At 35.9% G+C, this 16,574-nt stretch overlaps 1 protein-coding gene across 2 annotated transcripts in view; it reads left to right on the top strand.

Moving 5' to 3' along the window:
* Positions 1 to 16,574, top strand: part of PKN2 (protein kinase N2) — a 128,188-nt gene that overhangs the window by 85,813 nt on the left and 25,801 nt on the right. For both annotated transcript variants that reach the window (XM_027058676.2, XM_027058677.2), the window contains exons 9-10: positions 15,763 to 15,906; positions 16,225 to 16,300. In XM_027058676.2, the coding sequence (XP_026914477.1) occupies positions 15,763 to 15,906; positions 16,225 to 16,300 (220 nt within the window). The remainder of the gene's footprint in view (positions 1 to 15,762; positions 15,907 to 16,224; positions 16,301 to 16,574) is intronic.

A 16,574-nucleotide genomic window follows, 5' to 3' on the forward strand; every position in this document is an offset into this window, starting at 1 on the left:
TGATACGTAGCCGTAGAATCCAGAGGTAAAGCTGGTCCACACTGGATTCAAATCCATGGTGGTGACTTTATTACTCAGATTCTAATCCATCCACTGGGGTGTGGGAAGAAAATAATACAACTTAATCCTAATCTTGTCTAAAAAATAAGAAAGATAGCAAACTTTTTATCATTTAATATTTAGGCTGATGATACATGTGTCATTTTTAAAATTACATTTATTAGTGAAAGCAGATTTACAGTGCTCGATGATGTGAGGTGGTGGTTTTACTACTCTAGCCTCTACTTAAAAATTTTTTTTTCCAATTTATTTTTTTCTTTCCTCATGGCCAGCATCCTAATCACATCCTCATCACTGCTTTTCCTGCTTCAAAAAATGTTTCATGTGCTTAAACTTTATGTATACCAGATTTCTTAGCTTTAATACTACCTACCTCACTGAGATGTGTGAAGATTAAATCCATGTAAAAATCATTGAAAGTGGTAAGAACTTGATTAATGTTCTTACAAAACATTAAATAAAAAGAAAAAGTAATTTACTAAGCTCCATGTGTCTAAATAGCAAACTGATTTTCAAAGAATACTACCTTCATCTTGGCATTTATTCTCTCATTTATGATCCTTCATTTATTCATTAAAATTATTATGAAAGTATTTACTTAACAAGTATAATTCATTAATATCTACTGTATTCCTGGCACTTCGGGTAGATTAGCAATGAACGATATAAACAAGGTCTTGCAGGTTTCCTCAAGGAACTTCTACTTCATTGGCTTTCAGTACATACCTGACTTTTTACCATCACATCTGAAAGTGTGTAAGAGTCTACCGCCTCATTTCCCAAATGTACCTTTATTTTGATGATTTCAGTTAAAATGATATTAAGGTCCTAGAATGCTGGGCTTGAGGTGTTTATACTTGTTGGTGTCGGAGACGGGATGGGAGACACGTAATGGAAAAGTTGATCTTGGAATTTGTATGAAGAATGAATTTGAGGGAGGAGGAACTAAAGGCAAGCAATTTGGCAGGAGGCTACTCCAGTGCTACAACTGTAAGATCAGGAGAACTTGAAGTAAAACTTGGCAGTAGGAATAGAAAAAAATACATGCAGGAAAAAATAATATGAGTCAGTAACTAATTGGATTGGAGTACGAAGGAAGGAATTTGTCTATAGTTTGCAAAGCAGATGATGCCACGATCATTAGAAAAAATCTGTATTGGAGGGGGATGGGTTCTATACCTAGTCTCTTAGCAATTAAATAAAGATGTGGAAGGTAGAGTTCAGGGCTGGATAGGTGGATTTGGAGATCATCTAATTAGACTTCATAGTGAATGTCATCCAAGTGGGTAAGATCAGTCTATTCATTTCACAAATATTTATTTAACATTTCATATGTACCAGGCTTTTTACTAGGTTCTAGATTTATGGAGATGTATGTATTGCTGTAACAGAACTCTTAAGCTTAATAATCACCGATTCTCTATTCTGTGCCAAGCACCATTCTAGATGCTGGTAATGATTGATCAAAAGTCCAAAGTCCGTATACTTAAGGACCTTATATTCTAATGAGGGAAGATAAATAGGAAACAACTTTTAAAAACTACAAGGATAGGGAAAGAAGGAAGTAGGGTGGTATAATGAGGGGGTAGCAGCCACTGTAGATAGAGTAGTTAGGGGATCTCTTTGAGGATGCTACATTTGACCTTAGAGACCTGATGTGTGAAAATTTTCCAGACTTTTAAAGATCCAGGTAGAGTGTTTCCAGCAGAGGAGACAAAGTATACAACCCCCTGAGGTAGGAGAAAACCTGATATGTTGTAAGAATAAAAATTGTGAGACAGAAGATCAGTGTAAAGTAGATGATGTAGGTAGATGCCAGATCTCTAGGGTCTTCGTAGACTAAGAATTGGGAGACTGTTGAAGGGCTTTTAATAGGGGAGTTGGCATCATTTGATTTACCTATGGTAAATGATCTGATAGAAGTAAGTACCATGCACTATAGAAGCTAATAGAAGAGTTACTAACACAAAGTGGGAAGAACTTTATAAACACAGAAAACAAAAATCTCATAATCAAATCTTAAGCCGTATCCCAAAGGTAGGAGGAGAAAGAAGGTTTGCCCAAAAAGAAATAAAAAATTTTGAGTTGGGGTGGGGGGGAGAACAAAAACAATAAAGTTTGAGTTGAGCCAGATCATACCTTAGAGAAGCATTATTAAAACTTATCCAGTGAATAATTGCAGGAATGGTGAGATGATGAAAATCCTGTTACATGTGGAACAATTGAAGAAAAATGGGATTTTTAAAAGTCTATTGAAGAAGAAATTTAACAAAGATTTGATAACTGTCTTTGAAGTTAAAGGGAGGAACATGTGGGAAAAAATTAGGGTAAGGATAGCAATGAGATTTCAGTTTGTATATGTTTATTCTAATCAATAGTGACTTTCCTAGAGCTCACTGTTAAGGTCTACTAGATGGGTCTTTCAACTCTGATATTTTCTCTTCCAGGGTAGAAGAACCAGCATTGTTACATGCTATAAATTAACTGTTTAAATAGACCAATATAATTCAGTCAAGCCCACTACGAGGGAATAAAAGTTGAGGTTGTTAGTATAAATAGATGCTGTTTCTATGTCTTATTATATTTGTATCTTTTTTTAAACCGTGTGAATACATATAAATCTTTATGGTCATAAAATGTTTCTTTCCCTGTCATTTTTAATGTGGATAGATTTGCTATAATGAAGCCAGGCAAAATAGGTTCATTGTCCATCTGCTACTTACTAGCTTTTGATAGTAGACAAAGTACATAACCTTACTACTGGGCATTTGTTTCACCATCCCTAAAATGGGGATAAAATATACAGTTGACCTTTGAACAACACAGGTTTGAACTGTGCAGGTCCACTTAATACATAGATATTTTATAGTAAATTACTATGAATGTATTTTCTCCTCCTTGTATGTTCTTAATAACATTGTTTTCTCTAGCCTACTTTACTGTAAGAATACAGTATATTATACATACATAAAATACATATTAGTTGACTGTTTATGTTATCAGTAAGGTTTTCAGTCAGCAGTAGCATATTAGTAAAGTTTGGGGGAACCAAAAGTTGTACTAAAATTTTTCACTGTGCAGGGGTTGGTGCCTTTACCGTTGTGTTGTTCAAGGGTCAACTGTAATCTTTACAGGACAGTTAGGAAGAAAAACTGAGGTAGTGCATATAAAATCCCTTGTGTTGCTTGTCTCATTTTAGCCACTCGATGGCATTATTTTTTTCCTTAGCCATAGGCTTTGATGTGTGGGTGGCTATGAATTTAAGTATAATAGAAGAGCATGGTAGGTAATGGGGAATTAATTGGTGCAGTGTCTCTTTCATTTCAGAGCCTATTTAAAGTAATTATAGGATTTTTTATGAGTGATATCAAAATGAAACTCAAAGAGAATCATTGTTAGAAAACAGCTGGTTAGAAGATTTCTCTTGTCACCATGTTTTTGCATTACAGAGTTTAATATTTAAAATAGAACTTAAAAGTAATAAATATATACATACTTACACAAATATAAAATAAAATAGAACTCAAAAGTTATCATCATGTTATAGTTAAGGAAACTGAGCACTAGAGTAGTTACATATTAATAAATTTCAGAGCTGCTACTAGACCTTAGTGCCCTTCAAAATGGATGCTCTTTCCTCTGTGGCAATTTGAATGAGATAGGTAACAGTCACACAGAGGAGAGGAGGAAATGACAGAAGATGATGAAAACCTGAAAGAAAGAAAATAATTAAAAATTACCCAGACTACAAGCTTAGAAAACTACAAAGACTGATAACTTTTGATTGGTTGTTTTTTATGTGAAGTTGTGATCTTCACCTAAAGTTGTTTTTGTTGTTGTTGTTGTTTTTGGTTTGTTTTTGTTGTTGTTGTTGTTGTTGTTTTTTCATCAAACATTCTTCCCACTTGGGAGCGGCAGTACTCCCTTAGAAAGTTTGAAGACAATGCATGACTAAGAAAAGCTATTCATCCCTGAGGCTAACTAGAGCTTCTCGGCTCCTGATAGGCATGTTACTTTTCCCTAATTTGATTATAAACTTCTCTTTGACAGAGACTACATTCGTTATCATGATAACTACTTGTGTTTTACTTTTTCATGTGCTTTTTACCCTTTTACTTTATCCCTCATATTTATAGAATATTTATTTGTGGAAAATGTTTATTGAAATATTTATAGAAAATGTTATTTTAAACTGTCTGACGTGTCCATGCCTAGCATTTTGCCTCAAATGTCAAGTTTCTTTTCTATGGGATTCTGAAACTAAGTTATACTATTTCTGTCCTTTTCAAGACACAAAGATTTGTAGATCTTTTTGGAGTTGTAAAATACTCTGGAAATGAACTAGACCTACAATAATCTAAAAAAGCCCAAATTATGTTCCTGGGAGGTCAGGGCTCTGTAGAATTGTCTTAGGAGGCAACACGGAGACTTTTTTGTTTTGTTCTGGGTAAGATATCATTTGAAATTTGCCACTTAAGAAAAATAAGCTTTGAAAATTGCTGATATAATTCAGCCCCTTCAGCCCCCTCATTTTACAAATTACTAAGGAAATTATGGCCTAAGGATAAAATAACTAGCCTGAGGTATAATCCAGGATTCTTTTTTTTTTTTTTTAATTTTTACTGAAGTATGGTTGACACAGTGTTACATTATTTTCAGGTGTACAACATAGTGACTCAACAAATCTGCAAGTAATTGTTCTGCTTACCACAAGTCCAGCTACTTTGTCACCATACAACACTATTATAATACCACTGATTATATTCCCTATGCTTTTTTATCCTTTATCCCTGTGACTTATTCATTCCATAACTAGAAGCCTGTATCTCCCACTCCCTGTCCCTGTGGCAACCACCAGTTTTTTTCTGTTTTTATGGGTCAGTTTTTGCTTTTCATAATAATCCAGGATTATTATTTTTTTTATTACATAATCCATTTCACAACACTGAGATCAAGATTCACATGCTCCACTGACTGAGCCAACCAGGTGCCCCAGTAATCTAGGATTTATAATGAAGTCTCCTGACTGATAGTTCTATGTTCTTTCCATTCTTATCAGATTACCCTTTTTATATTTTCTTATAAAATTTGATCCTTATTAATGTTTATTGTAAATGCAATAACCATGTAATTTCTCATTTTCTCTGAATTCCTTCAGTCCTCCTGGGGGAACAAGCCATACAATAGGAATACAAAGACATGTTAATTTCTTTTTTTTTTTTTTTAATTTTTTTTTTCAACATTTATTTATTTTTGGGACAGAGAGAGACAGAGCATGAATGGGGGAGGGGCAGAGAGAGAGGGAGACACAGAATCGGAAACAGGCTCCAGGCTCTGAGGCATCAGCCCAGAGCCTGACGCGGGGCTCGAACTCACGGACCGCAAGATCGTGACCTGGCTGAAGTCGGATGCTTAACCGACTGCACCACCCAGGCGCCCCAAGACATGTTAATTTCTTCTGTGTAAGAGCTGGCTGTTTTGAGCATATTGTTTAAGTTGAGATGCTGTTTTTTAACTTAAAATGGACAAGGACCCTGACTGGCTCAGTTGACTTGATCTCAGTGTTGTGAGTTCAAAACCCATTTGGGGCATAGAACCTAACTTAATTTAAAAAAAGTTGAAACTACAAAAATACTGACCCTTTTTACCTCTTCCAAATTCTGTTAAATGACACATCATACTCTCCTGAGGCTTTGAATCCTCTGAGACAGTGAATTATGTATACAGTCTACATTCTTTTCTTTTTTTTCTTTTTTTCCATCTCTGACATCTCTTAATCACCAGATATGCTCCAGTATTCCTTAAGAGCTTTGGTTCTTCGGTTCAGCATCATTACGGGGCATTAAAAACAAAAACAAAAAAACTACATATGTATACAACCCATTTAACATAGTATTATTTCAAACTTCTTTGAATACCTCAGCCACAGTGTACCTTTACTGCTTGTCATTTTAGCAATGAATTGAGCAATGAAATCTTAAATTTGATATGTCACACTTTCACCAAATCTTTTATTTCCCTAAATGAGATAAAGAACCTAGATTAATGATTATGCAGTAAATGATAGCTTAAATTATTATTGTTACTCCTCTGGTCTCTTCTTTATTACCACAGAACTAGATATTTGATCAAATCTTTTCATATCCTTAATTCTTCAGGAAGAGGCTGAAGAAGGGGCCATCAGCCCCTTACAAATTTCATGTTCTTTTCTCTGTACCCTAAAACCAGTGTTACCCTGAACCATTCCCTTACTGATGCTCCCACATCAAGCAGCCTTTAATCTTATCTTTATATCAGACCTGTCTTGGAAACCCCCAACAGCAAATCAGTCCTACCATCTGTCTTTTCTGCTTTAATCTACTGAATGCTGCTGAAATATTAATCATGCCTATTACTATAAATTTTAGTTTCTGACTTCAGCTGGGCTTGTAAATGTTGTCCTGCATTTCAGATCTTTATCCCCTTATCAGGAGCTTTTCTTTCACCTATCTCTTCCAGTCTTCTATCCCACCTCAGACCCCTTTGTTTCCATTTTATACATAAGATTAAGATCATTAGGGTGCAGCTTCCTCAGATTCCTCCTATCACCTGCAAATATTTCTGTATCTTCCTCATTGGTTTTAGAGAAAGAGGTCTCTTTCCACCCTGTAAGAGCCTATAAGCATCCAATTTGTCCTCCAATTTCCATTCTTTCTCATCTGGTAAACCTGTTCCATCAGTTACTCTGTCACCAGTATTTTTTTTACCTCCCTGCTTCTCACCTCTGATCCTTACTGCATATGTTCACATTTCCTTCCATTAAAAAAAAAAAAATTGTTTTGCTTCTTCATAGCTCTATTGACAGGACTCTCTCTCATAGACGAGATTCTTGAAGTAGTAGTTTGTGCTCACAATCTGTTCTTCCTCATCCTATTGTTCATTACACATTACACTAAAACTTCTGTACGAGGTTCTGAACCACGCACATTACATGTAGTATCATTTAATCCTCACGGTAATCTTACATGTATAATTATTATCACTGTTTTGGGGATTACTGAGGTTCCAAAAGGTAAATAACTTTGCCACACGGCTGGAAAGCAGTGATTCTGGGAATCATCACAAGAATCTTATATCAAAGCCAGGTCTTACCTGAAACCAATATGTTCTTTTAAATAGTGGACTAACTTGTCTCTTTGTTTCCAATATAGATTTTCTTAATCACATACCACAATATTAATAATAAAAGCTGACATTTACTGAACACTATGTGCTGAGCTTGTATTAACTCTTTTAATTTTCACACAACCCTAGGAGGTTGATACTATTATTATACATATTTTGCAGATGAGCAAAATGAGGCTCAAAAAGGCTAAGTAAATAACTTGTCCAAGGTCACAAAACTAGTAAGTGGTATAGAGCTAAGATTTTAACCTATTTTTTCTACAGAAATTTATTAAGAATGCAGCACTAGGCCATCTTGATTTTAGGGGCCTTGTTTTTTGGGGGTTTTTTTGTTGGTTTTTTTTTTAATTTTTTTTTTCAACGTTTTTTATTTATTTTTGGGACAGAGAGAGACAGAGCATGAACGGGGGAGGGGCAGAGAGAGAGGGAGACACAGAATCGGAAACAGGCTCCAGGCTCCGAGCCATCAGCCCAGAGCCCGACGCGGGGCTCGAGATCGTGACCTGGCTGAAGTCGGACGCTTAACCGACTGCGCCACCTAGGCGCCCCAGGGGCCTTGTTTTTAATTACTGTATTGCCTGACCTGACCTCTACTCCTCTATATTTTAAATCCTTTACTAGGAGCTTATAATTTACAAGTTAAAGACCAAATGCTTTTGCAAGTCATACAGAGCCCTTCATGACTTGTATCTGCCCATCTTCTAATCTTTATTTCCCAAAGCATTTCTGCTTCTGTTCTAGGTGTTAACTAGGTGAAACTATTTCCTATCCCTACAGTATACTTTGTGCATGCTTAACTTTGTACATTCTTTCCCCTTTGACTCCTATGTTCTTTCCCTTATTCTTATAATTTGTATCTAAGAACACAATTTAAGCAGTTCTTATCTTTTCTGATCTTCCTACTACCTTCCCCTTAGGAAAAATTGGTCAGTTCTCCCTTTTGTGTCATTATACCAATTGTATATGCCTCTCTTTTGCCAGTATTTATTTACATTTCCATCTCCCCAACAAAACTATGAACCATATGAGAACAGGACCATACATTATGTCTCTTTGTATTTCCATCACAGTATTTAGTGTAGGTATTCATTAAATATACAACAGAATGACTGAAAATAACTTAATGCAAAAATATTTTTAAAACTAAAAGTTTTTTTATATAATTTCCTTTTGTTTTTTTTTTTTTTTTCCTGCTTATGCAGGTAACACACTCTGCTTGGTACAGTGATTCCCAAATAGATTCCCAAAATGACACACATGAGAATCTGAGGAGAGGGGGGATCATATATATAATTTAAAAATGTCTTCTTTCTTACCTGCTCCCACCCTTCCACACACAACTGAGTCTGACTTATTTCCTTATGGCTTACCTGTTACTGTTCTGTAGCACAGCATAGGCATTTTAGCTTTCTTCTACCTTTCCAACCTTTAATGTGCAAAGGCCTACATTTAGCACAGTGAGAAATAACAAAACAGCGAGAAGCATTCTTTCCATAAAGGACTCTATAGTCTGGTAGGCTTAAAAAAAAAAACAGTTGGAGACAAAAAACTGTTGAATTGTGTTTCAGAAGCTTAGGGAAGAATTCTTCTAACATGAGCATGCATCAAGAATTTAAAAATACATGAAGATACAAACACCATGAGTAAGCAGCAATGGATAATGGGATTATTTGTTATAGAATATAAAATAAATATTTCAAATATTTAAATAATAGAGGAATTTGAAAACATGAGCAAAGAATGATACAAAGACTAAGCAGAGTTTTTTAAAAAACAAATAGTAGACATCTGAGATTATCTTCAAAATAATTGGGGGACCATTAGTCCCCAATTGTTGAAGCTGGGTTGGAAGGAGAGTAAAATAAAACTTAACAAAAATCAGAAATAGAACATTTTTAGTTGAAAACTAAGTGGATGAGTTAAATAACAAAAGAGTTAGTGGGTGGAAGATAGAGCTAAAGAAGTTGCCCTAATGCAACACAAGGAGACAGATGAAAAATGTGAAAGAGAGGCTACAAGACAGGAAGAATGGGATGAAAATGACTAACACACTAAGAGGAATTCCAGAATGAGCGAATGGAGACAATGAGCAGTGGTCAGATCTGAAGCAATAATGACCTAGAATTTTCCAGAACTAATGACAAACATTGAATCCTCAGATTTGAGAACACAAGTCCCTAGAAGGATAAATATAAAAAGCTATACACATCTGAACTCAAGGAAAAGACCTCTGGGCTGGGTTTAGTCAAGAATGCCTTTGTGAGGAACACAGATGTTTAATTCAGTCTTGATGAAAAGAGAAAATTGAACCTGGTACAGGGGAAAAAACGTGAAATCTCATATGAAAATATATGTTTCAGCAGGGGAATAAGATATAAGATTAGACATAGGAATTGTGTATGTAAAGACAGAAAAGTTTATAATAGGTTTGGAATAATAGGGAGTCTTTGGAACTTTAAGGAAGCAGTTTTATTTATTTTTTTTTTAGGAAGCAGTTTTATATATAACTATTAAAGCACTAGTTTGTATCATAATTGTTTACTTCTCTCTTACAAAAAGAGCAGAATCACCCACATATATAGGAGGCAGACTTTTCAAGCAAAGATCATAACATTATGTTTTCTATTGTCTCAGTCTCAAACTCTCCTCTCTGTATTTCCCATCCTCCCCAAAGATCCTAGGGTTTTCTTCTTTTTGTCATATTTGGTCCACCTGGAAAATCACCCTTATTGAACTCCTCAACTGAAAAGAGATACTGCTGTTTCCTGATATGGTTGTTTTCTGTTTGCGCCTAGTAGATTCCAGTGGTCTCCCTTCCCTGGCCGGTGCTTTGACTCTGGAAGCTGATAGCTGTGGACTTGAACAACTAGGCTCTGACTTACAGTGGGAGACATTGTTAGGAGGTGTAAGGATAGGAGGAGAGAGAAGTCAAGGTGTTTGTTTCCCTCTTCCCTTCCCTATTTTCACAGCATTGGTTCAACTATGGCTACAGCTCCTGTTGGACAGTCCCTTTTTCCAAGGTCCAGTTCTCATTGGATTCTGACAACTATTACCTCGTGCACATTGAGGCAAGGGTTGGTAATGGATTTCTACTGTTGCTAGATGTCAGTTGCTTCATCCTTGTTGGCTCTTTAACCTTAATCACACCTCCATAAATAGCCAGTTATTAAAATTCAGACTCTTTGAGTATGTAGCTTCTTTGCTTCTATGACCTTAACTGATATTTCTCAAGGTTGTGTTGTTTTCAGAAGCCCATAGAAGGCCAATTAAAGAAGAAGTAGAAGACCAATTGATATGATATCTACCATGTTGTACCTTTACAAAGTCTTACCTTTTCTTGGCTCTTGAATATTCCATGCTCTGCTTCGTCTTGCCTCCTTTTTTTTTTTTTTTTTTTTTTTTTTTTCCTCCTCTTTTCAGCAGTGGAGCCTAGCTTTCATGTTCTTCTATTAGAGGTTCCCAAACTTTCTTGGTTCACAGCATCCTCAGTGTCCTGGTTTTTTGTTTTGTTTTGTTTTTTGTTGTTGTTGTTGTTGTTGCTGTTGTTGTTATACAGTGTGTGTCCAGGCCAAAGGAAATATCCAACAATTCCATTTATTAAGAACTACTTACTGAGGCACCTGGTGGCTCAGTCCATTAAGTGTCTGACTCTTGATTTCAGCTCAGGTGATGATCTCATGGTTGTTAGATTGAGCCTAGTGTCAGACTCCGTACTGGGCATGGAGCCTGCTTGAGATTCTCTCTCTCCCTCTTCCTCTCCTCCTCCCCTACTTGAGCATGTGTGTGTACTCTTTCTGTCTCTCTCTCTCTCTCTCTCTCTCTCTCTCTCTCAAAAAAAGAAAAAAAGTACTAACTAAAAATTTTCTGTGCAGCAAAGGAAACATCAGCAAAATGAAAAGGCATCCTACAGAATGGAAGAAAGTATTTGCAAATCATGTATCTGATAAGGGGTTAATATTCAAAATATATTAAAAAATCCTATAACTCAGTAGCAAAAAAATCTGATTAAAAACGTATAGAAAATGAATAGACATTTTTCTAAAGAAGACATTCTTTAGAAATAGTCAAAAGGTACATGAAAAGGTACTCAACATCACTAATTATCAAGGAAATGCAAGTCAAAACCACAGTGAGTTATCACTTCACACCTGTTAGAGTGACTGTTGCCAAGAAGATAAGAGATAACAAATGCAGACAAGGATGTGGAGGAAAGGGAGCCCTTGTGTACTGTTGTTGGGAATGTAAATTGGTGCAGCCACTATGAAAAATAGTATGGAGGTTTCTCAAAAAATTAAAAATAGAACCACCCTATGATTCATCAATCCCACTCCTGGTTATATATTCAAAAGAAATGAAAACAATATCGAAGAGGTATCTGCACTTCCATGTTCATTGCAGCATTATTCACAATGGCCAAGTTATGGAAATAACCTGTCAAGGGGTGAATGGATAAAGAAGATGTGAGATATATATGGAACATTAGTCAACCATGAGAAAGAGGAAGAAATCCTGCTGTTTGCAACAACATGGATGGACCTTGGCGGACATTATGCTCTGTGAAATAAGCCAGATAAAGACAGATACTACATGGTATCATTTATATGTGAAATCTTAAAAAAAAAAAAAAAAAGCAAAAAAACAAAGTCAAACACCTAGAAATGAGAGTAGGAAAGTGGTTGCCAAGGGGCGCCTGGGTGGCTCAGTCAGTTGAGCGTCCAACTTCAGCTCAGGTCATGATCTCACGGTTTGTGGGTTCGAGCCCGGTATCAGGCTGTGTGCTGACCGCTTGCTCAGAGCCTGGAGCTGCTTCAGATTCTGTCTCCTTCTCTCTCTGCCCCTCCCCCACTCATGCTTTGTCTCACTGTTTCTCAAAAATAAATAAATGTAAAAAAAAAAAAAAAAGTGGTTGCCAAGAGATAGGGGGTGGGGAAAGCATGGAGAGTTTGGTAAAAAAAAAAAAAAGTAAAAACTTTAGATATAAAATGAATAAAGTCTGAGCATCCAGTGTATAACATGGTGACTGTAGTTAATAACACTATATAAATGCAATTTACTGAGGTGATGAATGTGTTAATTAAATGGGAGGAATCTGCATAGTATATACATATGTCAAAATATCATATATGCTTTATGTCACAATTTTATTTGTCATTATACCTAACTTGTTTATTTAATATAATTTGTCATATTGGTTCCCATAATTTATACTAACTTAAAAAGTAGTTAAAAAATATTTATTTAGTACTTATATTCTAACTAATTAGTACTTTTTGAGTGAAAAAAATTGAAAGAAAATACAGTATTTTTACTTCATTTTTGTGTAACCAGTTACTTACTAATGGAGTATGTCTGCTTGTTGTATACTACATAACTTCTCAAAGCGTGAACACAGCATGCTTACACATTGATTTTTCATGTGGAAAAAATCAGTTGTTGAAAACCCAATTTAGCAAAGATAGGAAGATGTCATCCAAAGGAATGTGGTACATTCGGTTGTTGAAACTGAGCTTACCATGAGCTAGTATTTAACAGTGTCCCACAGATGTCACTGTGTTTCCTTTGTAAAGTTAAAATAGCCTCCATTGTCCCAGAGTTCCTCACGAACAGTTTGGAAACTTCAGCCTTCCTTGTGCTTCAGGTCTTTTTATGCTAGATTTGTGCCAAGGTTTTTAAATTGAAGCACATTTTTTTTTTAAGTTGTTCTCCTTCCTCTCCTACATGTAGGGCTGATTCAATGTCTTTTTTACCTTTTTCTGTTTACTTTCAAGGCCTTAAGGAGACTTGAGACAAATCTTACAGGTGCCTTAGATCTTCCGTGTTTTTTTCTCTGACCCTAGGTTCAAATTCGTAAGACCAAATAAAGAACAAATTGGGACAATTTACTAGTGCTGCCCATCAGTGGCTCAGATTATACTGCTCAGCTATTGTAGTGGTGGTTTTACACTATCTAGAATTTTGTTGCTCTTACAGTTTGACATCACTTAAAGCATGTTCTAGCTCTATAGAACTGGCCTGCTTCATCTGGAAAATTGCCAGCAGATGAGCAGTCACACTTACAGTTTAAATTCTATAAATATTAGAGACATGTCTTTATATAAAAAGTGTTTTCCTTTTTAGGTGCTGTATCCCTCCTTTACCTACCCAAATCACACCAGATGTTAGAGACTGAAGTAGGTTTGGGGTTCCATGAAACAGTGTTTGGAGTATTGACATAAAATAACATAATCTGCTCTAGATCACAGTCACCCTCCCCCTTAAATTGTACAGTTCTATTTCCCAAGGAACAATGCAAAGTAACAAAAAGTGAATAAATTTATACCTAAAATCTCAAAGTAGAACTCTAGGAAAGCTAGCTTAAGGCCTTGAGATGACCTTCCATCTCAACTCTGAGATCTTTCTAACACACTTCAGTTTAAGGCATGGAATGAAGAGAAAGCAGAATGAAATGAGCCGGTATGTTTTACCAGAGTGGCTAGAATAAATATAAATAAGGTGATTGGACCTCTTCTTCTCATCCAGAGAAAGATATAAACTTAACCATGTGTCAGATGTTAGCAATGTGAAAGTATAAGTAAGATCTTCTTACAAGAACTTCTTACAACTTCTTATAAGTAAGAACTTCCCAGCACCTATTCCCCTTGCATCTGTCTGTCTGATCCATCACAGGTCTTCCTCCTTGATGTGGCAAAATAATATAGGAGGAAGTAGACCTCTTCTCCTCTAGTCTGAAACAGTGTAGTGTAAATTACCAATCCCTGGTTCAGTTATCCATTCAGTGTATTTACCAAAATACTTAAACTTTTAACTTAAATAAATGCCATTTGCTGATCTTAAAAAAGAATTCTACTCTACTCATACTTCCCCTTTAATGATGAGTATTCTCTCTCACAGTAACTATGTATCAGAAGAAATGAAGTAAGAGGCCCTTGGTTCACATACTGCCATAGATACCTTTTTCTGATGAGACCTGGCACGTTGTGTCTTGATTCATTTTTTTTTCATGTTCTGTTTTTTGTTAAGTGTTTTTTATATTCATTTGCATCAACTCATTATTTAAAGTCACAGGATCTGTTAAGTACTAGGAGCTTATGTAATAGGCATAAGTTCCTGAGTTGAAAGTTAGTATATGAAAGAAGTAATTTATTACTTTGTTGAGCCTAAGGGGGGAAAGATGTTTATCTCTTCTTGCAGATGGTTTGCAAAATCATAGAAAAGTCTGGTGCTTTCTAATTAGAATGTATGTCGATTATAACATATATGTAGAGTTTGGCTTGGCCCCCAACTTACAAGCTGTGTTCTACACTGTTGTAATTATGTTTTAATTGATTGTTAAAGCCTTAAATATGGGGGTGCGTGGGTGGCTCATTTGGTTGCGTGTCCGACTATTTCGGCTCAGGTCATAATTCCAAGGTTGTGGGATAGAGCCCCACATCAAGCTCTGCACTGAGCATGGAGCTTGCTTAAGATTCTGTCCGTCTCTCTCTCCTCTCCCTCCCTCTCTCCCACTTGTGCACACAAAATAAAAAAAGGGGTGTGCCTGGCTGTCTCAGTCGGTTGAACATCTGACTCCCAATTTCGACTGAGGTCATAATCCCCCAGCCATGGGATCGAACCCTGCATTAGCCTCCACACTGAACCTGGAACCTGCTTGAGATTTCTCTCCCTTTGCTTCTGCCCCCTCTCCTGCTCACATGCACGCACGCTCTCTCTCAAATTAAAAATAATAAAAATAATCGTTAAAGTCTTAAGTATGTTTTTCCACATAAGCATTATTTTCAATGATTATAGAGAATTCCCTCATATGGATATGGTATAATATACTTGTCCCTTAGTTTTTGGACATTCGGTTTGTTGCTAATTTGCTGCCTTTTGCAGGGAGAACCAGGGGGTAGGGGGAGCTGTTGTAATAAATGAATATCTTTTTGTATAAACTTATTCTGAATTTCCCTTTTGCCCCCTACCTGCACAGGCCTCTGCTGTCACTAGTCCTATTACCCGGTGGTATTCTTCTGAAGATTAAATGACATAATACTTTTAAAGTGCTTAGCACAGTGTGTGGGGCGCACTGTAAGTGCAGGATAAATGCTATTCGTAGACCTTTCCCTAATTCAACATGGGGACAAGGAAATAAGACAGTTTGAAATGGGTTCTTTGAGGAGAGCACTGAGGTCTTCCAGCAACAGCTCAGCAAGTGATACCAAGTGGAGAAGGAAAATCTGAAAGACTGAAGCTATTACATAGCAAAGAGTCTCTGTGGTCATTCATCTGTATTGGTCCCAGATGTGTATTCTTTATAATAGGAATATCTTAGCTAGAGATTGTGGAAATAAAAATTTGTTCCTTGGAGTTAAAATATGTAAGTTTGTTAAAATAATATATAATAGAGAAACATTACAAAGCACTCTTCAAAATAGTGTACCTTTTGTGTGTGTTATCTTTGTTTATGTATTTGTATTTTATATTTTTTGTGATATTTTATTCAAGTGTGTGTCCAATCATGTCTTCTCTGTTATCTTTATTTTTTTTTAATTATCCTAGTCACGTGAACTGGAAATTTCAGTTTATTGGCGTGATTGGCGATCTCTGTGTGCTGTAAAATTTCTGAGGTTAGAAGATTTTTTAGACAACCAACGGCATGGCATGTGTCTCTATTTGGAACCACAGGGTACTTTATTTGCAGAGGTAATAAATATATTTTATTAAACGTACATCACTATAATTGGAATTATATATGTAGGCAGCATGACATAGAAGTAGAAAGAGAATTAGGCTGAACATTAGACAACTTGAATCCTTGGCTCAACTCTACTACTGCACAAGTATATTACCTTAAGACAAATCATCATCCTCTCTAGGTCTGTTTTTTCACCTAGAAAATGAGAAGTTGGGCTTAAATTATATCTAAGATTCTCAAGTTTTCAATACTTAGGAGTTTAGTGAATTTCATGAAGCATAAAGCCAAAGCTATATTCATGTCAACTTGAATTTTCTTCACTGCAGGTTACCTTTTTTAATCCAGTTATTGAAAGAAGACCCAAACTCCAAAGACAAAAGAAAATTTTTTCAAAACAACAAGGTAGTTACTAAGGAATCAAATACAGTTTATTTTGGTGTATTCTTAAATATAGAAAACCAACATTAAAAGTAATACCCAACTTTGTTATTTGTTTTCCTTTTATTCATTTCTAACTTTTTATTAAGGAATATTTCAAACATATCCTAACAGACTAGTACAATGTACCATCACTCATCCTCAACAGCATTCAACTCCTGGCCAGTTTTGTTTCACTATAGCCCGTCCACATACTACTTTCTCAGATTATAAGAAGCAAACCTAGACCTCCTATTGA

This window comes from Acinonyx jubatus, chromosome C1 (genome assembly GCF_027475565.1).
Source record: "Acinonyx jubatus isolate Ajub_Pintada_27869175 chromosome C1, VMU_Ajub_asm_v1.0, whole genome shotgun sequence".
NCBI lineage: Eukaryota > Metazoa > Chordata > Mammalia > Carnivora > Felidae > Acinonyx > Acinonyx jubatus.